This window comes from Coffea arabica, chromosome 7e (genome assembly GCF_036785885.1).
Source record: "Coffea arabica cultivar ET-39 chromosome 7e, Coffea Arabica ET-39 HiFi, whole genome shotgun sequence".
Lineage (NCBI taxonomy): Eukaryota > Viridiplantae > Streptophyta > Magnoliopsida > Gentianales > Rubiaceae > Coffea > Coffea arabica.
In genome coordinates this window covers 16,272,953-16,296,609 of record NC_092323.1, presented here as the reverse complement: position 1 = coordinate 16,296,609, position 23,657 = coordinate 16,272,953, and the positions used below count along the sequence as shown (strand labels likewise).

The 23,657-nt window shown below is 34.3% G+C and overlaps 3 protein-coding genes across 8 annotated transcripts; 1 reads left to right on the top strand and 2 right to left on the bottom strand.

Moving 5' to 3' along the window:
- Positions 1-3,642: 3,642 nt before the first annotated feature.
- Positions 3,643-5,325, top strand: LOC113700631 (splicing factor Cactin-like). Its single transcript, XM_027221097.2, has one exon. The coding sequence runs from the start codon at positions 3,742-3,744 to the stop codon at positions 5,227-5,229; it is 1,488 nt and encodes a 495-aa protein (XP_027076898.2). The 5' UTR covers positions 3,643-3,741; the 3' UTR covers positions 5,230-5,325.
- Positions 5,326-5,597: 272 nt separating this feature from the next.
- On the bottom strand, positions 5,598-11,709 carry LOC113701482 (uncharacterized). Of its 2 annotated transcripts, XM_027222167.2 has the most exons (7): positions 9,996-11,709; positions 8,418-8,503; positions 7,537-7,869; positions 7,039-7,398; positions 6,591-6,812; positions 6,380-6,504; positions 5,598-6,290 (listed from the first exon to the last, which is right to left on the bottom strand). In XM_027222167.2, the coding sequence occupies exons 1-7, from the start codon at positions 10,023-10,025 to the stop codon at positions 5,980-5,982; spliced, it is 1,467 nt and encodes a 488-aa protein (XP_027077968.1). In that variant the 5' UTR covers positions 10,026-11,709; the 3' UTR covers positions 5,598-5,979. The 2 variants fall into 2 exon arrangements, with proteins under 2 accessions (XP_027077968.1, XP_027077967.1); XM_027222166.2 differs by having other exon boundaries at positions 7,039-7,869; positions 9,996-11,696.
- A 1,082-nt stretch (positions 11,710-12,791) lies between these two features.
- LOC113702326 (uncharacterized) lies at positions 12,792-18,053 on the bottom strand. 5 transcript variants are annotated; one of them, XM_027223467.2, is made up of 8 exons: positions 17,578-18,045; positions 15,479-17,441; positions 15,267-15,357; positions 14,984-15,141; positions 14,808-14,859; positions 14,628-14,707; positions 14,446-14,539; positions 12,792-13,716 (listed from the first exon to the last, which is right to left on the bottom strand). In XM_027223467.2, the coding sequence occupies exons 2-8, from the start codon at positions 16,451-16,453 to the stop codon at positions 13,139-13,141; spliced, it is 2,028 nt and encodes a 675-aa protein (XP_027079268.1). In that variant the 5' UTR covers positions 16,454-17,441; positions 17,578-18,045; the 3' UTR covers positions 12,792-13,138. The 5 variants fall into 5 exon arrangements, with proteins under 5 accessions (XP_027079268.1, XP_027079267.1, XP_071914586.1 ...); XM_027223466.2 differs by having other exon boundaries at positions 17,612-18,045; XM_072058485.1 differs by having other exon boundaries at positions 17,674-18,045.
- Positions 18,054-23,657: the final 5,604 nt, after the last annotated feature.

Genomic DNA, 23,657 nt, shown 5'->3' with positions numbered 1-23,657 from the left:
TTATTTCCACAGCAAATTTATTTAAAATGATAAAACTATCCCTCCTATTGCATTTGGACTTAAAAAGGGCAATTTTAGCATTTTGTGCAAAAATGATTGTGGAATTAAAAAATGGACTGTAACATTAACAGCACAAGAAGATGGTAAGTAGGGGTGGCAATTCGAGTCCAAATCAAGTTGGCGGGTCGGGTTCGGGTCAACCCGTCAGAAAATCTGTTGACCCGAATTCGACCCGCCAACCCGTGACGGGTCAGGTATGCTGACCCGAACCTGAAAATTTCGGGTTGGCGGGTCGACCCGAAATGACCCGAAACTTAATTTTAATTTATTAATTTATCACTGTAATTTCTAATAAAATCAATTTCTCACAAAACTAATTACATAATCAAGTAATAAAAATTTAAATAAATAATTCCAAACCAAATCTAAAATAAATTAAACACCGTAAAAGTGTTTTATCCCAAACAAAATATAAAATAAATTAAAACAGTATAAAAGTAAAAAATAATATAATATATTATTTGTCTAAATATAATAATTTCAACTTCACACAAATTAAATAAATTCATTTAGGATTAAGTAATTAATGCCTTTGAAAAAAAGAATAACTTAGTTTAGTTAGATAAAATTATTTTTATGTTTATTAAATTATTTTTAATTCGTAAACGGGTCATATCAGGTCGCCACGGGTTGACCCGAAATCGACCTGTTTTCTTTTCGGGTTCATCGGGTCCAACCCGATTCTGACCCGAATTCCCGAAATCTCAACCCAAACCCATTAATTTCGTGTTAGGTTCGTGTCGTGTTTTCAGGTCGTGTCGAAAATTGCCACCCCTAATGGTAAGGTACACTACAAATTTACACCATCCAATTTTAGTTTTGAGCCTACTATGATGGCCCTTCTGAAAAACATAGAGTTGGTTTGGATTCCTTGTTTTTGTTTCTGTTTTTGAAAAACTATTTTTCACATTCCAAATACTACAATAAATGTGTATTTTAAAAACAACTCTTCCAAACAATATATCAAAAACAACTCCAAATATACATCTTTAATATCTATATTTCAATTATGTATACTATAAATATATATATATTATATTTATATAAATTTATAAATATATTTATGCAATTTTGTTTTATAATATATATTAATATATATTAAAGTGTATATTTAAATTACGTATATTATATATAAATTATATTAATATTAATGTATATTATATATAATATACATTTATAATATTATAAATTTATATATTTATTTATACATATTATAAATATTTTATTTTATTTAAAATATATTTTATATATTTATAAATTATTTATATAAATATTATATAATATAAATATATAATTATAAAATTATAAAAATATTATATATTATATATTATATATTTAATATATATAATATGTATTATATATATTATACATTTATGTATATATATTTATGTAATTATACATTTATATACATTTATATATATTTATAATATGCATTTATATTATGTATTATGTATAATACAATACATTTATACATTTATATTAATATACATAATAGTAATTATACATTTATACATAATATTAATATATTAATATATTTATACATTTATACATAATATTAATATATATTTATAATATATTAATTTATACATTTATAATAATATACAATTATTACATTTATAATTATATTTATATTATGTAATATATATAATATAAAACATTTATAAAACATTTATATATTTTTATATAATTATATAATTATATAATTATATTTATTTATAAATATTTATAAATGTATTATAAATGCATAAATGTATATAAATATTTAAAAAATAAAAAATAAAAAATATTAATTATAAAAAATATTAATTATACATTTATACATAATATTAATACATTAATACATTTATATAAATTATATTAGTACATTTATACATAATATTAATATATATTTATAAATTATAATTGGGAAAATCGTTCAAAACGTCCCTCACATTTTGTAAAATAACTTTTTTTGTCCCTCACTTTTAAAAATATAATTTTACGTCCCTTAAAAATTCACATTGGTCAAATTTGGTCCCTACTTAGATTTCCGACCAGTTTTTGGTCGGAATTCACAACGTGCCTTGCACGTGATCATATTTTAAGGGCAAAATTGTCAAATCAAATTTTAGATAATTCGATTCATAATTCCTCACATTTCATAAAATAAATTCATGTATGTGAATAATTTTTTTTTAAATCCATGCAAGTCATGTGGTGGATTCCAGCCAAAAACTAGTTAGAAACCTAGGTAGGGACCAAATTTGGTCAATGTGAATTTATAAGAGACGTAAAATTATACTTTTAAAAGTGAGGAACGAAAAAAGTCATCTTGTAAAATGTTAGGGACGTTTTGAACGATTTTTCCATTATAATTTATACATTTATATAATATTCATTTATAATTTATACATTTATATTAATTATACATTTATACATTTATAAATATATTTATATTAGTATTGTATATAATATAATACATATATAATACATTTATATATTTTTATATAAATATATTTATTTATAAATATTTATAAATGTATTATAAATGCATAAATGTATATAAATATAAAAATATAAAAATTATAAATCATAAAAATACTCAAAAATATGTTTTAAAAATACCTCCAAAAATAATCCAAAAAACATCTACAGAAAAAATTTTTATATAGTTTTTGAAAAACAACCCCAAAAACAACTAATCCAAATGGACTTGTATTTGAAAAACGAAATGCTACAGTAATATTTTTGAAAAACAATCCCAAAAACAGCTAATCCAAACGTACCAATAGTTTATTATCAAAATTTTCTTTTAAATTTCACTATATGATTTCGAGTTCTACTTCTGTACTTCACTTCTAAGAAAATCTTGAAGATAAAGAGCCATATATCTTGAAGATAAAGAGCATTTTATTCTCAAAAGTTTGCTATAACCTTTTTTATAAGACGTTTGCTACAAGGTAGTGTGAAAAAAATATTTCCCTCATGGCTGTAACATAGGGCGCCATTGGGAGCCCGAAAAAAAAAACTCAAACAAATGAAGGGGGAAAAAATCACATTTATTGGCACATAAAATATCGCTTAAAAACAAAATCCTATAATATCTAATTCTCTTTTTTTCCTCCCCCGACCACCTAATCCACCCCTCCCCCAATAGTATCTATGTTAATTCAGCCAAAAAAAAAAAAAAAATTATTGGCACTCGGCACATAGAACATTGCCTTTAAAAGAAGAAAACAAAATAAAATTCTACAACATTTATATGTACCATTATGTCCGCTTAAATCCAAAGCAGCATAGGATTCGGCTAACATTTATGTGTGTATATATATTGAGTCCTAGTTTTGGTGAGTTGATCAGTTAGCTACGCTACCTTTTGCAAGGCGGATTATACGGATAGAATTCTACAAATATACACGTCGCTACGTATCGGTTCTATAACAGAAAATATTCTAAGTTCGTCACGTAGTGAAGGAAGGCCTTGCTTGCGGCATCGTGGTCTATTCTTGCGTACGTTGTTTGGTGCCTACGGTACATTCTTGGAGCAAACGTTCGGCTAATCGTAGTCAATTCTTGCATACTTTGTTTGGTGCCCACGGCATATTCTTGGAGCAGCAAACTTTTTTTTTTTTCTCGTGTTTCATCGGTACTGTTCAGTTTTCAGGCCTACCTTATATATTCTTGCATACTACCAAGAACATAATGGAGAGGCTTGGCCAATCACAACAGTGCCCCACCACCCCTTCTACTTCTGATGATGAGTGCCATAATATGAGAATTGCTGACTATTTGGCGAGAAAGGTCGAGAAAAAAGGTGCAAAAGTTGCAAGAGAAACGAGGTCAAAGTATTCTGTTGATGGTTCAAGCAAGCGTTTTGGAGATTCTCATATGAATGAAGTATTTGTTTGGAGGAAAAAGATTGAACGGGACGTGATGGAAGGGCGAATAGAGGCTAACATGTTATCATCAAAGGCAGAGAGGAAAAGGCAGATGGAAAGGTTTGGTGAAGTGGAGAAGTTAAAGAAGAGGAGGGAAGAAAGGGATATTGCCAAAAGGAAACGTGAGGAAGAGATGGCTTTGTTAGCTCGGGAGCGTGCTCGATCCGAGGTCCAGGAATGGGAGAAGAAGGAAGAAGAATTTTTTTTAGCTCAAAGGAAGATTAGGACAGAAAAACGGTTTTGCGAGGGCCGTCCAAAGCCAATCGATATATTGATTAGGCTTCTTGATTCATGCTCAAATGATGACGATTTGGAGAAGGATAAAAATGCAGAACCTAGCATGGTGGATTTTGAGGGTCTCAATGTAGAAGAGTTGGAAAAACTTCGCGAGGAGATAAAGTTGCAACTTTGCTTGGACAGGAAAACAAAAATGCATGTGGAGTATTGGGAGACAGTTTTGGTTGTTTGTGAGGATGCCTTGGATCATGCTAGAGTTTGTGGAGGGAGGGGAATTCATAGGAGTATTGAAGCAGATGTAGAAAGGTTTCTTGAAGGAAAATCATACAACCAATTGGAAGATATAGAGTCCCATATTGAGTCTAATATGAGGTCTGGCAATGCTCAGGAAGTTGAATTTTGGGAAGCTGTTCTGAAGAGGCTCTGTGTATTCAAGGCTAAGGCTCGTCTCAAAAGTATCCATGCCAAGGTGCTGCATGATCGAGGACATATCCAGCAGAATAAGAAACCGTTGGAGGTTGGTGATCGTAGTACTGATAGACAAAGTAGTTCAGAGCTTGATGAGGAGGCTTTAGGATCATATCCACCAGAGTTGATGATTTACGATGATGATGATGAAAATGGGGAAGCAATTGATACCGAGTACTTCACAAGAAAGCCAAAGTATTTCAATCTTGTTCATACTGGCTACCGATGGAACAAGTACAATCAAACTCACTACGACCATGATAATCCTCCGCCGAAGATGGTGGTGGGATACAAGTTCAACATTTTCTATCCAGATCTTCTTGATAATAAAGCAAGAGCTCCTACTTATTTGATTGAGAAGGATGCAGATGGTAATGACACTTGCATATTAAGGTTTCGTGCAGGGCCACCTTATCAAGACATAGCATTTAGGATAGCTAATAAAGAGTGGGAGTATTCACGAAAAAAGGGGTTTAAGTGCAACTTTGAAGGTGGCATACTTCGTTTGTATATTATTAACATAAAATGTTATAGCTATCGCAGGTGATGCCCTGTAAAGAAATTGTTCAGACGCAATTTGTCATGTACCTCGATGCTGTTTTCCCTTTCGTCTTATATGATTATGCTTCTCTGTTTTGACAAAGGTTTCATGGCTTCTTGTTTAACAACTATCATAGGTACTAAAGTATCTGACTATTCCAGAAGTCAATTACCTGATGTGATCTTAAAATTTGAACAACTTGTATCCTATATAGTTTTGTCGTCTTTAGTGCCTTAAGCAGGCGAGGTATGAGTAAGTCTAGTTGATCAGCTTCGTCAATGCTTCTGAAATTCCATATAGTAAATCTGCTTTGTTGCTCAACTCTGTCAACGGCTTTTTTTTTGGCTTTCTCAGAAGCACAGACAATTTGATAATTTCGTGTAGCAAGTACTATGCAACCTCATATAACATGGTATGTATACAATAGTATTTCAATATCACCAGTTGTGCAAGTCACTTGTCTAGGTCAAATCTAACAAGAAAAGCTCCAAAGCACCAGAAATAATGCTTCTGAGGAAAGTGACCATCAAAGAAGATACTTTCCTCGCCATGTCAGAGTAGTCGTAATGGAGAGTTTCATTTCTACTTGTATGATGACATCTAGATAAAGAAACAGAGTATACCTAACTAGATCATTTCTATACATATCAAATCTAAAGAATGTGCAAAGCTCTTTCTTCCTGCTGCATGTAGCTATCATGAAATGCATCTATCCTGCATTCATCTCAGTGTCATTGCTCTTCAGCCTGTGTTTCTTCAACTGCTGGCTGTTTTCTCTGCTACGCTAATACTAGTGGAAGATATTGAAGAATCTTCTGAGGAACTTCTACTTGTGTTAAGGAAAGCAGTATACTGCGTATTAGGGAAGGGACAGCCACTTGTACTAGAAGGGTGGTGGCAAATTTGAAAGGTCGGATCAGGCTTAGGTTTATTATGACTAGGAGAACTATATCCAGATTGGTTGCTTTGTTTGGAAGGCGTTATAGTCTCATTGCTGCTATTGTTTACAGGAAGAGAACTATGCACTTTCTGGAAGAAACCCCATAAATAATATTTCTGCTGGAATCCTGCAAATTAATTGAAATGGTGTGCATTTAGCAGAATTCCTTTTTAAGTACGTAATGCCAAATTGTAATGAAAAGTGTAACAAACTTACTCCAGTGCTCTAGTGGCAATTCACGAGAGGAAAAGATCAAAAGTTCCAAATCCTTCATCATGACCTTCAAAGCATTATCACCTTCAATCATGTCATCAAGAAGGCCATCGTAAACTTTCTCATCCCTTTAGCAGACAATAAACATAAATTAGACATGGGGTAATTTTACATCTACAGTAAATACATCCAGTTTATATCCACATAACAGTACCTTTCATACTCCGGAAAGAAGAACAAATCAATACTACCATCTGTTGGTGGCACATTCTGGAAACTCTTTGGCCACACGCGGCGTTTGGCTAGAACTTCTGCTACAAGCTCTGGAGGCAGCATAATTGCCATGTCAGAGACCTTCGAGCAAGCTTTCCTTGACAAGTGGGCTAAGATACCAAGATTGGTCTGATTTTTTTCCCGTGTAATGCTAAAGGAACCTCTGCAAGAAAATCTTACAATGAACAAAACAAGAAACATAATGTTCAAGTAATTTCTAAACAAGGCTTTATTACAAACATAATTAGAAAATGGCATGGGGGAATCAATGGTAAAGCCATTTTCTAATCTTCTCAAAGTGGTGGAAAGAAGTGGGATGGCATGCCAAACACACTGAATTTGTGCAGCAACAGAATATGGGAATGCATTAAGAAGAAAAATGGTTTTACCGCCAAATTGGATTCATTAATGACCGTGCAAACAATTGGCGGTGAGGTTGTGATGAGAGCTGACCGTTAGATGTATTAAGTGGACCAACATGTTCTTGAGAAGCTACAGAAGACTCTTCAACACTGATTGTACAATCTTCCTCAGAACAACTGCTATGATCAATCATTAGCCTCCTCTTTCTATTTGACGTATTTAGTGGACCAACATATCCTTGAAAAGCCAGAGAAGACTCTTTAACATTAATTGGATTGTCTTCCTCAGAACTGCAGCTGTCATCAATCATTAGCCTCCTCCTCCTCCTCCTGTTTCTGAGCTCTTCATTTCTTGGAAGTTCAGCAAATGAGTGGACGTTCGTTATCCTGTCAATTAATGTTGAAGAATCATCTTCCAATTGAGCAGTTTCAGTCATTCCATAATTTATCCTCTTTGGACTAGAAAAACCACTATCATGGATGTTAGAAGTAAATGGCAAGGATTCTGCTTCAACTTTGTCAAACCTTTCTTTAAGCCTATCATAGTCCCTAAGTTCAATATTCCCATCATTGCTGTCAGACGAGTTCTTCATACACAGAACTGGTGAAGAACTATCTCCCGACAGCTGAGGTGTTTCCACCATTCCATGATTTGTTGCAACAAATTTCCTTCCTGCAAGTGAACTCCTTGAATACAGTTTCTTCTCCAATTTCATCCGAACATCAATAGCTCTATCTATCCTCATACTTATTCTTTCACTTTTTCTGAATGAATCAACCTTGTATATTCTGGGTGCACAATCCCAACATTTCCAACCAGACTGGTCATCAGTTGAGGAGAAATCATCGAGGCAATAGCTGGAAAGTCACATGAACCAAACACAAATAGTCAAACACATTGGTTCAATTTATTATTTAAAATAAATTTCAGCTGTAGAGTCACAAACATCTCCATGACAAACAAAGGCATTTGGGCAATCCAAAGATATTTCTGAACATACAAAGCTGAAAACTACAAATTTCAAAATTTTTAAAATATGCATAAAGATTCTAAAATGATTTAAACGGTGCAGAAGCACTAAGCATCCCAAAAAGCTTGAGTTATGCTTGAAGGGCAACAACTGACTTGCAAAGCATTCATTGCAAGTTCAATTATGAAATATGGAAAAACTTCAAAGTTTCAATATGCTCGTAATGTGTGGTATGTGAGATTATATTGCAAGAGTAAAACAATCACCAATGTAAAATTCACCTTTCACAGTTTAGTATGTTCAAATTGGATTGACATCATCTGCCAAGAGGGATGGATGCACAGTACTTGAAAGATCATCCCAATAGGAAAGCAATCCAAACGTTTAATTTATCAAATCCAAGAAAAGAAGTATTTAGTTAATGAGAGGACATACAAGTGTGCTGCAGAATCTTGGCAGTTGATACAGTAGATAAGAAGCCCTTCATCTCCTTTGTCACCACAAGTTAAACATACAGTCCTCTAGGGGGAAAAAGAAACATCAGACAACAAGAATTTTCAAATACATAAAAAAGCAATAGTACAGAAGATTCTATTTTGTTCTCAAGTCTTTATGCGTGGGGCAATCACAAAAAGATCAAATTATGTAGCCACATACTTTCCCCACAGACCTAGCATAAAACTATAAGTGGATACATAAAAAGATATTTCATGGTCCAAGATCTCTGCAATTGAGTGCAAAAGATACCATTTCTTATCCACTTCTAAAAATTCTTAATGTCCAACCATGTGCACAGAGAGAGAGAGAGAGAGAGCTACAAAAGATAATAGAGCTAACATTTTTAATAAATTTCCTATTTATTTCCTCTCCTACCACTCAAAGCTACAAATTCTGGAGAGGAGAGACAAATCAAACAAAAAATATACAGTATAGAAACGTTTCCCTTTTGCAATTTTCTGCACGATTTCAATAAAAACTCATTACAACTACAAAAAAAAATCCATGCACAAGAAAACTAATAAATACCAAAAATGACAGAGGAAAATTACAACCCTTCTCCTTCTCCTTTTTTTCATTTTTTTCTACCTAATTCATCCCAACACACATGCCAAAACAACACTTAACATACCCGGTAATACATACGTGGACACAAAGCATTGCTCTTTTGCTGAGTTTAATTGAACAAGGTTTTTCTTGAGCATAGTTGCGATTATAATGCGGCAGACATGAGTCAAAAAACGAGTAATGTGAACCATAGCTGTAGACTTTAACCGACTGCCCATTACACAATAACCATAGCTGTACGATATGAAAAAATACCGAGGAACATAACTTTAACAGCACAAAAAACAGAGGAATTCAAACTGTAGAACAGAGCCCACTAGCAATTGACCAAAAATCAAAGGATTTGACATCTTTAACTCCCCATTACAGGAAATATTCTAACTTTCACCAATTAAATACAATAAAAAGTGTCATTCCCTTCATCCAAATATATCAAGGAACAAGCAGAATCCCCAAAAAAATTAATACCAAAAGTGAACTTCTAAAACAAAGAAATACTGATATAAGCATTTAAGATGTTGCATGCAAAGACAAAATCAACCCAATTAGGAAAAACCCTTTTCAGATTCCCAAAAAAAAAAGAAAAACTTTTTGTTTTTTGGGGGGTTTTTTTTTCCCCTTTTTCTTTGCCAAAAATTCTCACTCTCCAAACCAGCAGACTCACCAAACACTGACCATAATCTCAACACAGACCCAAAAAAAAAAAAGAAAAAAGAGACATTTTCGCCAAAAATAAGGTCTTCATCATGACCAGAAACAACCACCATTCACACAGTAAGCGTGATTTGTGTGCGTGTGAAATGAGCATATATTAGCCGAAACTTAACCCAATACAGTCATACTACTGCATTGCCGCTTGACGATGTAATTGTAGAAACGTGTTGAACTTAGTAGAAATACTGGTACATAAGTAATAAACAGTACAATGATGAGAACACGACATCCTACCGCCTGAGATTCGCTTGAGGACGACGCCATTGCTGTTGAGCAAGCCAGCGAGAAGGAGCTCGTGTGTCAATTGTGAACTGCCACGGAGGAAAGGAAAGGAAAGAAGGGATTTTTCCGTATAGAAATGAAATAAGGGAAAGAAATGGAACTTCGAGAATTAAACGGCAAAGGAGATTCTGATGAGTTCATCTCTGTCCTATATTTGGTCATGGAATTGCATGTGGAGGTGAGGCGGCTGAGAAGAGTAGGACTCTGTAGGAGTCGAGCCGAGTCAAGGCTGGTCGACTCGATTTGGTCTAGTTTTGATTTGATTGAGCCGAATCTAATCTTCAAGTCGAGTTAAGGTACGTCCAATCTACTCAATCTAATTTTAATTTGATTGACCCGAATCTCATCTAGGCCCTGTTTGCATGGTGAATTTTCTATATAGATGTTTTTATCCTTGGATTCTATAATAACATACTAAAAAAGTAACTCCAAAAACACTCTAAATACGCGGTAACTTGGGAGCTGCATTCTTTTGGCATGTTTTTATTACACAAAATTTTTAACAATTTCGTCTATAAAAACCCCTAAAAACACTATAAATTTTTTAAAATACCCACTCTAAAAGACTAAAAAAATACATGTCTATTTTTCTCATCTATTATCACCCTCCCTAACTATTTCCAATTCCATCGCCGTTGGTCCCACCTAGCCCACCATTGTGAGGCGTCAATAATTTTTTTACCCCACGTTGAGACAAGAGAAGGGGATGAAGGAGAGAGGATTGTGTAAAAGGATGGAAACGGAGAGGAGGAGGAGGAAGGAGAGAAAGAGAAAGAGAGAGGAAAAATAAGGAGAAAGAAGAGGCAGGGAAAAAAGAAAAGAGGAGGGAAAAGGAGCAGGTGGTGGTGGGTGGTGGTCAAAAATAATAAATTTTTAAAAATATCATAATAAATTTTAAAAATACAACAAAACTGGTTCCAAACAATACTTAATTCATATGGACTATATACAATGGATAGATTTTCAAACACAATGATATAGTGTGGTCTCATATGGATTATCCATTTTTTCAAAATTATTTTTACTTATGGAGTCTACAGTAACAACTCCAAAAATAGCTCGAAAAACACACACAATTTCAAATATAACTTATAAAATAAAAAATTTTAAAAAAATTCTACCATATTTTCTTCTTCCATTTACTATCACCACCCACTACCCCTACTGCCTCTCCCTCTCCCCTCCTCCATCATTCTCCTCCACCTCTACTCCATTTCCGCCTCTTCCTTCTCCCCTCTTCTTTCTCCTCCCTCTTGCTTTCTCTCCATTTCCTTCCTTCTTCCTCTTTCTCCCCCTCTCTCTTCCTCTCTCCTCCTCCCTTCTTTCTCAACCCCCTTTCCTCCCTTTCCTAGTCTAGTCGTGGCCACGACAATCGGATATCTAGTTGTAGGCTATGACCATATTTGATCATGAGACAAATCACAGCTTGTGACCAAATGAGCGAGAAGGAAGTGGAAGAGGTTATAGGGAAGGAAGAGGAGAACAGGGAAGAGAGAAGAGTGGAAGAGAGAGAGGAGGAAGGAGGGGAGGAGAGAGAAGAAGGAAGTGGGGAAAGAAATGATGGCGGTGACCGATAGCAGTGAATGATAATGGTAGGTGATGTTATTTTTAATTTTAAAAAAATACTCCAAAAAAATTTTAAATTCCAAAAATATCCTAAAATACACTTTTAAAAATACACTGGAAAAATACCTAACCATCTACTATAAAGTTTTTCACGTATACTGTTATCATAAAAGTTTTCAAAAACACTTCTAAAGATACCTAATTAATACAGAATAGTTTATCAAAAATACATCCAAAATTATCTAAACCATGCAAACCCTAGTATATCAAATACAATGTTATAGTAACATATTTCAAAAACACTTTAAAAACATCTTAAAGACACTTCAAATACACCTAAGAATAACATTAAAAAATACTTAAAAAAAAAAATCCTACCTCTTTCTTTCTCCTCCTACCACCATCACATACCACTTCCACCACCACCCTTTCCCTATTCCTCCTCCATGATTTGGTCATGAGAGAGAAGGGGGTGTAGGGGAAGGGAGGGGAGAGGAGGGGAAGAGGAAGGAAGAAGAAGGAGGAGGGGGAGAAGGAGGAAGAGGAGGGAGGGAGAGGCAGAGGGAGGATAGGGGAGAAGGGATAAAATTGGAATTTCAGTTGCATTTCATCAAAAAGTTTTCTGGTGCCCCTCCAAAACCACGAGGGAAAAAAAATTTTCTGGGGTGGGTGATAGCTTTCTTGGTGGACTCGACCTCCTTTCATGGATCCTAACTTACGCCTCATCCACATCTACTAGCAAAAAAGCCCCGTTTTAAAAATGGTAATATAGCGACATTTCACCAGAGCTTTATAGCAAAATAAGACAAAGTGTAAAATTCCTCTGTTGTAATGTCACTTCATTTGTTATTCCTACACTAAACTAAATTAGTTTATGTCCATGCGTTGGTAAACTAAATAATTGCCTACGATCAGCTTCCACAGTTCCATTACTCTCCTGTAGTCTGTAACCGATGCATTCTCACTTCCTTCTGATGTGAAATTAATGAATTGCCTTTTCTACAGTAAGACTTTGGAAGGTTCACCAAATTTGTTTAGATGTTTACCTCTAACAGTAGGACTTATTTCACTTTAGGTTCTCCTTGAAATTCCCTTACTTTCCTAGTTTGTCATTCTTAACATCCCATTTCCAATTAAATCAAGAAGCAAAAAAAGAAAAAGAAAAAAAAAAAGCTAGGATGGTTTTGCAGCTAAAAGAAATAGGTGCAATTCTAGGGTACCTCAAACTGTACAAGGAAAGCAAGAGCCAGGCATCGGGATTTTTTCTTTTTTTTTTTCTTTTTTTTTTTATATTTGTGGTTTTATACAGTCATTTACAATTTCATTTTGAGAATAAATGCCAATGAAATTATATGGCCAGTTTTTCCAATCTAGTCTACAAAGAAATTAGCTACTTGTTAGAGAAAGGAGGACTCAGCAGACAAGCAAAATCGTGCTGCTCAAGTAATCATCTCATGCACTATTCAAGGCCTTGTCAGCCAACTTGCTATCCACAAGAGACAGACAGGTCTTCTTGTTTCTTGGAAATTTTAAGTCTTCATAGGCAACCCGAAATTATGGAATGTCCTGATCATTCCATCCATACCAGCTGTGACGAACACCAGACCCCACGATGCGGGGAAATTCCCACAACTTTGGCTGTTATTCTGATGCTGATGTAGCTGTTGAAGATGATCATCAGGACAGTCGCAAGTTTGATCATCTTGTTCTGGATATTGTATCTCCCACATGGGAAGTTTCTCCTCAGGCCATGTTGCAGAAGCTTTTGATGAGACATCCATGGAGAACCAACTAGCTAAAGAAAATCGTTCTTGATCTCTAGCCAATGAATACGAGCTCTGGTTGCTACATGTCTGCGAGGACGCAGAGGTGCTGTCATTACCAGCCCTCCTTTTTTCTGTCCCCATGCCTGAGTAAGGTATTGCAATTGATACACCTTCAAAGGAAAAATGCTCACAGGAGCGGGCTGATTTTTTTGCTTTGGATAATTGGATCATTATGTTGTCATAGTTCCAGACATAGATGCGCGAGTCCTCTCCAACCGATACTATATGCTGCCCGGTTGAAGTGAAAGAAGCTGATGTCTGACCTCCTGATTTTGCTAGACCTGTTAAACCAGACAAGTTGCTCATCAAATGGATGCCTAATAGTACATTCTTAGCTCTAAACTCAGCATTATCCAAATGCTGCAAAAGCACATACTGCAGGTCATGATGTATGCAAAAATATGAAAAGTTTTCAGTTAGATTTGTTGTCTGAAAGACTCAATATGTCTAACAAGACAGACAAACTTACAGAGAATCGATCTACTACAAGACGTACATGACACAAGTTCTGTATATGTAATATTTGGGAATCAACCTATATCAACAGCATGATGCTGATGATGTGCAGGTGAAAAATCAATTGGCCATAACTCTGTGTTTCTTTCTAGTATGATATGATTGCATTCTTGATTTTCCTTCTCATTGTTCATTTATAATTTAAAAATTCAGATGTAGATTCAACTTACAGGGACATGGTTCCAATACATCCCCAAGTGAAAAATCTAAAGTGTCATCCAAATACTATTCTCATAAAAAAAAATACATTCAAAGACTGCAGATCCACAAAATATCAGATAGACTTTTGATACACTGCATTCAATATGGACTCGAGTAATTTTATAAATCTTTAACTGAACATAAATAGGCACTTCTAGAAGTGTAGTAGTTGATAAAGCTGTATGAAACAGCTTGTGCTACATCAAACTTTACAGAAAACGAGGTATGCAAACACTTAATAGAAGATCATAGCTTGAAACTTTACAGCAAACAAGAATGAACAGAATTTATACCTTTGTATTTGTGGACAATATCAAGTCCATCAAGTATTCGAATCTTGGAATCTTCAGATGTTATCATAACCCTTTGTGAGTCATTATCCAGAAACTGCAAGAATTGAGAAACCTGTGTGAGCAGCATTGAAACTAGAGATACATAATCATACCTAAAATAGCTAGAATACGAGTAGTAGAACCTGAATGCCAGTTATTCTGCTTCCAGAGGATTTCTTTTTACCACTAATTTGCATCTCCGCACGTAGCAAAAGTTCACAGCCTGCATGACAAGGAAACATACTTAGTGGCTCCTAAGGTACACAAACGGGTTCTTTTATTTTAGATTTAAACGACAGTAGCGACATGCATAAATTACATACCTGATACTTCATAAAAACGACAGGCACCAGAGATGAAACCAGTTATAAAACCCTGTTTACATCATATCAGAACAAATATCCTGTCAGTTTCGTCTCACAAGAGCAATTTCCAAAAGACATAATACTAAGCTGAATTATTTACCAATTCATAAATCTAATATGGAACTGGATCTTACTTTTCCATTTGGCTGGTAACGTACACTTGTAACTAAATCCCGTGTATCAGCCCAATCTATAACTCTCTTCTCCTGTACTCCCCAAATTCGTACTATTCCATCAATAGATCCGCTGATGAAGTGGCTTTCATCAACAGGATTGAACTGAATGCTCGTTACTGATCCACAGGAAACAGAAAAACCATTAGACTTTTAATGGCAAAGATGCAACCTTATAAGTCAAAAAAGAAAAACATATTGCAAGCCTAGGCACTATGGATCTCAAAATTAGATTGACAATTACCATAATTATTGTGGAGAAAAATTGAATGGCATTTATTCGAGCCAACGTGCCATAGACGAACAGTGTTATCCTTGGATGATGACAAAAGATGCTGCATTACAAACTCCAAATTAGCTTCATGATAAAAATTAAGGACTACTGGAAACACCAAGAAATTGATTGCAACAATGAAAACGTGAAGAAATAAGATCATTAGCTGCTAATCTACTCACATTGGATGTGGACCAAGCTAGGTCCAAAATGTCACTGGTGTGACCATGAAGTTCATGTAGTGGAGACTCGTTGATGTGGAAAACCTTCTCAGGTACAACAATAGATGCAATTCTTGACTGTTTTCTTTTAAAAGTGGAGCTCCCTTTTAAGTTGTTACTCTGCAAATTACGTGCTGAAGTCGTACAGGAGGCTTCTACTGATGAAACACTCCAAATCCGAACAATCCCATCTTCACCTCCGGTTGACAGATATTGTCCATCAGGACTGAACTTCATCGTCCAAATTAAGCCTTTGTGAGCCCTAATTTCTTGTCCAGCGTAAACAGCAGTAAATTCCTTACATTTTTTATTTTTCTGTTGAACTTTCACCTGAGTTATTTTTCTTTCTTCATCAGAAAATTTCTGTGCCGTGGATGCATCAATGCATCTACTTTTCTTCATCTTACACAAAAAACTTCTCAACCAACCATTAGTTTTCTTCTTTTTCACATCAACAATTTTGTAGTTTTCAACATGAGCCTGCATTTCGCTACATCCAACTGCAGAAGCAGAGCTAGGACTTCCAGCTGTTTCCCTTTCTGTCATAATGGATAGATTCTCTGACCATTCCTCCCCGGATTCCTCAACCAAACAATTTGCCTCACCATTCAATTCCCTGCTGTCACACACTAAATTTTCCTCTACAGATGATGAAGAAGAACAACTAACTGCTCCACTACATTCTCCGACCCTGTCCGCTCCCATGGTCCCAGATTCTTCATTAGGTGCCACATCATTTACAGATGAAACCCCTTTAAATCCCATTGAAACCAAAAATTTCTCTCGTCGGTCCTTCACACTTCTTAGCTCACTCAACCAAATGTCATAACCTAAATTGACACAATCCAAGTCTTCTCTAACTATAAAAGACTCCTCAGATGAAAAGGACTCTACAGTATCAAAGAAAACCTCTTTACCCTCATCAGACCTCTGCATTTCTTGCAGTGAATTTAAAATCAAAATTCCACATTAAACCCAAAATTCTCCTCTCACTTCCTCAAGCAAATCAAGATCTGGACAATACCCACCACCATCCCCATAAATACCTTGCTAATGCCAATTTCACGGTCCACGTTTCACTCACAAAACAGTGGGAAACAGTAGGCGTGTACCCATACAATGCAACCCCTTCAACACAAGTGCATATTATATTTTACTGCATATATTCAAGAACCATGTCTCTGTACTAGGTACAATTAACCAAATCCCATAAAACCAGCAACAAGCAACTATTGTTCACACATTCTAGTGGTAAAAATTGCCTTCCCAACACAACGAAAGCTTATATAACTAAAGTACAACCAGAATTAACCAATCAAACAATGACCAGCACAACTGATGAAATTCAAAAACATATACTACTATTTTTTACCTCGATTTTCATCCAAAGCAAGAGGCAAAAACAAACAGAACCACCGACCCTCCTACGATTGTGGGGCTCTGTACCACTTCACCAAAGGTCAACCCCTTAAATATAAACAAAACCCCAAGAGTCAAAGCCCTGTGTCAAGTTCTCTGTATTCAGCCATCCTTCCAACAATTCTCTCTCTCGTGCATGAATGAAGGAAAGGTGGAGTAAACAAGACCCTCCCTTTAACTCAAACAGAAATCCCAGCTCATTTTACAGTCCAAAACTACCAAAGAATTGGCTTTTATCAAAAGGGTCTCGAGATCTGTGGCATTTGATGAAAAATTTTGTTCTAGGGACAAGCAGAAGCGGCACCCACAGATACTACTGATTATGAATGCTGCAGATAAATTGTATAAAGACTAGAGAAGCCTATAATAGGTTGTGTTTTTACTCTACTCGGCTGCCACTCTGAGAATTGAATTCTTTCTCTCCTCAATGTGCTGTCACCTCTCTCAAAACACCATCCAAAGTCAATTCTACGCGAATTTCAAGAATCCCACTTGAGCCAAAAAGCTGCGAAGAGCGAAAAACAAAGAAACAAAAAAAAAGAAAAGAAAAAGAACCCAGGTTAGAAACCCAGAAATGAATCCAACTGATAACAATATCTATCAAAATTAGTACTACTAATCAAAATTGAATCTTTATTTACTTGAGACCAAAGGCATTAGGCATTTGTCCATTACCCTTTGTTTAGAATAATCCTAGGAAACTTCAAAATTTTTGGAGAGTAGCTCTGAAAAATTACTGAATAAATCGAGAAGATGAAGGAATGAAGGAAACATAGGTAATCACTGATGGGGAGAGCGGCAGAATAATTATAATAAATTAAAGGGATTAAATTAAAGCTAAAAAACTGAGCCTTGGACACATGCATACAGGCTGTGAGGTTGTCTAGTTGTTCCTCCTCTCCAGTATTTTTTTCTCTCTCACACACACCCCCACAAACTCACTGAAAACACACACATTGTGACATTCTATGTGAAGAGGTCCAAATCCATAGAAGTCATATTTTCTTGGAGGCTAGTGGATGGGGGTGGGGGTGGAGTGGTAGCTCAGAAGTGAAGCTGTCTCCTGAGAGAATACTGGAGCAAAATAAAGGAGGAGGAAATGAGGAAAAAAGAATGGGCATCAAGTGACAAGTGTCTAAGTAGCAAACCTTACTGGCAGAGTGGCAGTCTCTTTCTTGTTTTTGTTATTGTTTAGAATCTTTTTTATTTCAATAGAATTTTGTTATCTTAAGCAAAAATCTTGGTAGCATGTGCAAATTTTTGGAGTGTAGCATCAATGATCAAACAAATCTTATTTCATCAATTTAGAGATTTTCAATTAGGAGGGAGTGTAGGATTTCGTTGGTGAACCGCTGAGATTTTGTCAATTATGAATGAATGAATTAATTAATTAAGAAGTTGATCGTGTAAATTTGAATATAGATATAGATGTAGGACCTCTTTTGTCTTCTTCTTCTTTTTTGCTAGGAAAAGTAGTACACATCTTATATTATATTTTGCCTTTTTGGGTCCATGTTATTTTCTAGTTTTATCCTACTTTGAACCCTTATATTTTAGTCTTAGAATTTCTTGATATTATTTGCTCTCTCGCTTTGCCATTGAGAATCCTAAAAAAGATAATTCAAAAAAAAAAAAAGAGGATTTAGACGTGCCAAAATTGGAAAAAAGAAAAAGATTGAAGGGTTTGATCGAGACTTATAATCAAAACGTAAAAGGTTCAAGTACATCAAAGTCAGAAGATGAGGGATTAAACTGCAATTCACTGCAAAGTGATTTTGAGGATCAAAACTTTTATGCTCCAATAATTGAAGGATAATAGGGTATCTTTTTAGTTGGCCATTAACATAAAGAACATATGTTGGCGTGTAGCCTAAATATGCAACAAGAAAAAAAATCAAATGATTTTCAAGAACATTAATTACGATAGAGGATATACACATCATATGGTAGATCCAGGACAGATACCATCATATTATGGCTTTTAACCTTTGGATTTTGTGCAGCTTAAGTTTCTTGTACGGAGAACCACACGGGTGTATATGTGACACACAAGACCCTAAAAATTGCATTGATTAGTATTTACTGCTTCTGTTTTCTCTTTGCCAGTAGAAAAGCAAGCCAAAATGTTTCCATTTTGGATCATCTTTAGCTTTCAGTACTTCATTTCTGCAATCTTCTGTGCCCTTTTGCATGCAGAAAGTTTTACACACACAACACACAGTGCTGAGATGGTGGTGCAGTTATATAGAGATGTAGAAGCAGGAGAAGCTGTAAATGGGCACGTAGTAGGGAGGTGAATAATTGAGACGATGCAGAATTGGACCAAAAAAAGGAACTCACGTGGCATCAATTAAGGTTCATCATGGTAAGGATCGCAAGTGAATGCTATAGACCAATTTTTTTTTTTTTAAATTCGCTAGAATTTAAATAAAAATTTCTAACCAGAAAGGGGTGGAATTTAAAAAGTAGGCAGGAGCCGAAGAATTAGAATCTAAAACTATTAATTTCTGGATTCTAATTTTAATTATTAGATTAAGGCCTCCTCGACGCATTCATAGAATTCTTCAGAATCTTTTGTGATCATTTTATTATACTCACATAGCCAGGCAAAACAATTTTGGACATAAAGGGAAGAACATTTACTTTAAGGGACAAACTTTATACATATCTAAGTATAGGAGTGTAATTAAAAAATATAGGTTTGTAATGTTATTCATTTTTCAAATTTTTTTTGTAAGCAAGTTTTTTTTATCTATAACTCTATAAGGGATATCTTTGAAAACTTTCAATTTTTTAAGGGGCTAAGCCAAAAAAAAGATGACATTTAGATGAAATCTTGCTCTTTTTTTTGGCCGTTCAAAAGATGAAAAGACAAGTTTGATAACCCAAAAAGGAAAAAAAAGTGAAACAAAAAGGAAAGTGGACATGACATCCCTCTTGTTACTTTCTGAACTCCAGAAAGTACAAGAAAATGCATAGGGTCTATAGCTTAGAAATAAAATATCATTCTCCGGCTTTTGAAAAAAAATAAAAGAGAGAAAAAAATGCATAGGGTCTATAGATTAGAAGTAAAATATCATTCTCCTCCTTTAGAAAAACAAAAAATTAAAGAAAGAAAAGAAATTTCTGAATTTATTGGACAAGACACTTTATGGAATGATGAAGAAGCAAAGTGATATGGATAACCCTTAATTTTGTGAAGATGGGAACTGGAAGGGTCCATTACCAGCTACGCAGTATTGATATAGTTGGACTAGAAAGTTTCTTTCGTCCATATGTTCCTTTAGATTAAAAAAGCAAAAAAACTAAGGCATTTAATATCCAAGAATGACTTAATAATAACCGGCTTAGCCCGAATAGACTGTGTTTGGATAAGTATCATTTGAAATATAATTTGAAATAATTACTGCATCGCTTTTTATTATATGATATATATATAAAATAAGAGCGATGTAATATATATGAAATAAAAAAGTGGTCAGAAATTAAAAAAATGAGTTGAAAATTGTGTTTATGATGTAAGTAAAAACATTTAATACTTTTTCAAGTTTCAAGTACGTGAACATTTCATTAATCATATAAAATTGCATTACCTAAGGGTCAAATATATCGTTTGATTTCCTCTAATTTCTCTTTCTTAAAATGGGGTTTTTTCCCCTCATTTCATGCCCTGAGAACACATGATAAATACACAGAAAAAAGAAGATAAACTACTATTAGAACTCTAAAATTATTTTCAGCTTTTTCTGAAGTACATATATTTTAGGCAAAAAAAAAAATTTACACAAAAAGTGACACCAAATCAATTCTTACAATGTGCTCTTAGTCTTAGAGCACCCAAAAAAACAAATTTCCCCTTCCTGAAAACAGAAAACTCAATCAAATCCACTTTAATGGTAGGTCTACAAGTGTATTTGCCTTCGCTTTATTAGAAAGCAGAATCCTAGGGATATTTGACCGCACATGGCTGGTTAGGCTGTTGGATTATCATGGACCTTTAACACTAAAAAACAAAAAAAAATATAAATACAAAAGAAGTATGTCTAGTAGTACTAGTAGCATATATCTTGTAAGAAGAAAATTTTAAAAAAATTACTTGTCAAAATGGAATTACTTCCACCTAGTTCAAAATTCTGTAACTAGACCAAAAAAAAAAGAGAGAAAAATTTGGAAATTGCTTTGTTTGGATTGCAATTTTTTTAAAAAAAATTTACATTTTTCGTGAACATATTTTTTAGTCAATTCTTTTACCTCATATGTATCAAATTATTATAATATATTTTTTATAAAAATTTCAAAAAATAGCAATCCAAACGGGTATACCTAGAAGAAAAGAGAAAAAAATCAATATAATGGGGCTGTAATGTGATGGGCCAGCCCCATTTGTTATGATGTGATGTATGTAAAATAAAAAAGTGAATTAAAAAAACATGTTTATAATATAAACAAATATTATTGGTAAAATTGAACTAGCAAAACTAAGAAATGACTGATAGAGATTGAAAATAGATGATATGATGGATCATAGAAATTAAAACTGTCAAGTCCTGTGGTTTATTGTGACATGACTGTGACAGCAGCAATGACGAATTTCGAAGCTTCAAATGTACCAGTTTTCTTACTAGAGGTACAACCCTCGGTAGTACGGTGACTGTTGACTCTGGGATGTGACAACTGACTGAGGGTCAATTAATTTTTATTGGTCAATTTGCAATTTTGGATGGTTCATTTTATACAGTGTAGTTTACTTGCTTTTATTTTAAACTTTACTTTTCCTACTTACAGATTTAGGCCTCAATTTAGGCTAAAAGTTGAAGAAATTTATCTGTGTTGTTTTGAATAAATACTTGGAAAAGACTACTCAAATAGTCTTGTAAAGCTACAATTATTCATGCTACGAAATTTTTCCATAATTATTCTCTAAAATATATAGTAAAATACTTGATAGAGTCTTATTAATGTCGTACTCTAACGACTATTGTTAAAAGCGCTTCATCTTTTTTGGATTTTTCGCAAAAGTAATTGAAGAAAACGATTTGTCATTAACAAAAAGTGGAGTGATTATAACATTAATGCACCTAAAAAAGAGTCATCTTTTTCAGACTTGACTTTACGAGTCCTTGAAAAAAATCGTCTTTGTCACTAATTATAGTTGCTTGTCAAAAACTTTCACGATAAATGTCAAATTTTCGTCTGAAACTCTGAAACACCTTTTACATTTTTATTAAAAACTACTCCAACGTTATGCAAACAAGATTTTGTATCCATAATGGTGATTCTGAAAAAAAATAATTTAACAAAATATACCCCAAACTAAGCATAACGTGCTCGACTAGTGCTCGTGAAATGCTCCCAATTCTAACCACACTTTCAACCCTAAGCTTGATGGGCCACTCAAGAAACTCTTGAATGTCAAAAATGAAGCAAGTAAACAATATGTATGTATTGTATATATAGATGGAAAACTAACCTCAATCAACCGGGGTAGCTGAATGCTGCTAAGGCTTTGAGAAATGGGGATTTTCTGCAAAGGAGATCAAGCTGTTAATGGAGTATAGAGTGGACAGATGAACACTTTTAGATAGCTGAAGAATAGATACTTTGAAAAGGTAAACAGATACAGGTATATTTATAAGACCATCTTCTTCAATTATTGGCATTTTTTTTTGGTTTAAAATAATTGGCCTAATTGCACTAACAGCCCATCAAAACAAGAATCACTTGGTCTGAAATGGTTTGGAGTCATCAAAGGTCTAATGAAATCTCCACTTGATCTCCCTCGATTTTCCCCTTAATTAAAACAAAAAGGTGACTTATATTTTATTAAGCACCTATGAACATAAACATAATCCCATCTGCAGTGTAGAGAAAGCAATTATTTAATGCTTCCAGGAAGATGGGGGTTGTTAATTTGCTTTTGGAAGTTGTTGTAAGATTTAATTATTCCTTTGTCTCTAATTAGTTGTTTATTGGTGATGATGATCAATTATATGCAATATCACTAGTTGAAGATTTAGATAACAGTCTTCCTGGAATTTCTGCAGCCACTACCATCAACTATTTGCTTAAGCCGTCTAAATGTTGCAGAGTGGTGAATAAAGTAAGTGTTTTCCAATAATTCATGGTAATCAATGATAAGTCAAACTTGGCAAAAGAAAACAAGAAGATAAGTTTCATGATAATTGACGCAGTTCTGATTGAAATTAATTATCTAAAAAGTATTATTGCACTTTTTGTAATGCGATATATGCCAGATAAAAATAATATTTTTACATCATCAATATGACCATATATGCTATGATTAATTGGAAATGATATTTTTTTTGTAATGCAATATATGCCAAATAAAAACAATATTTTTACATCATCAGTACGACCATATACACTATGGTTAATTGGAATGACCTTTTCCCTTTACCCGGTCTAAAAAATACTAGCTATCATCAAGAAAATAAGGTTAACCTAATTACTTTCCACGGGTGTCTTTGTACATACATCATGCAACGACTTACAAGATGCAAGGGGAATTAGACACGTAACCAGCAAAGCATCACTTGATCGATCTCGAAGTGGTTAGGAACAGGATATCTCTAGTCGATCTGTTCTTGGTTTTCCCCAACTTTACAGCAAAAAGGTCACTTTGTCCTTATCATATGTATATCAGATATGCAGTATAATAATCCACACCAACCATGCATGGGATTGGCCGAAAGAGTCGAAC

Excerpts from the sequence above, each read along its gene's own strand:
- LOC113700631 (XM_027221097.2), top strand. The coding sequence starts at position 3,742 with ATGGAGAGGCTTGGCCAATCACAACAGTGCCCCACCACCCCTTCTACT.
- LOC113701482 (XM_027222166.2), bottom strand. The coding sequence starts at position 10,025 with ATGGCGTCGTCCTCAAGCGAATCTCAGGCG. Across the intron at positions 7,870-8,417 it reads CAAGATTCTGCAGCACACTT|CTATTGCCTCGATGATTTCT; the intron begins GTATGTCCTCTC and ends GTGACTTTCCAG. Across the intron at positions 6,813-7,038 it reads TTAATGAATCCAATTTGGCG|AGGTTCCTTTAGCATTACAC; the intron begins GTAAAACCATTT and ends ATTTTCTTGCAG.
- LOC113702326 (XM_072058484.1), bottom strand. The coding sequence starts at position 16,453 with ATGCAGAGGTCTGATGAGGGTAAAGAGGTTTTCTTTGATACTGTAGAG. Across the intron at positions 15,358-15,478 it reads TAGCTTGGTCCACATCCAAT|CATCTTTTGTCATCATCCAA; the intron begins GTGAGTAGATTA and ends TTTGTAATGCAG. Across the intron at positions 13,717-14,445 it reads TATTGTCCACAAATACAAAG|GTCTAGCAAAATCAGGAGGT; the intron begins GTATAAATTCTG and ends CTGGTTTAACAG.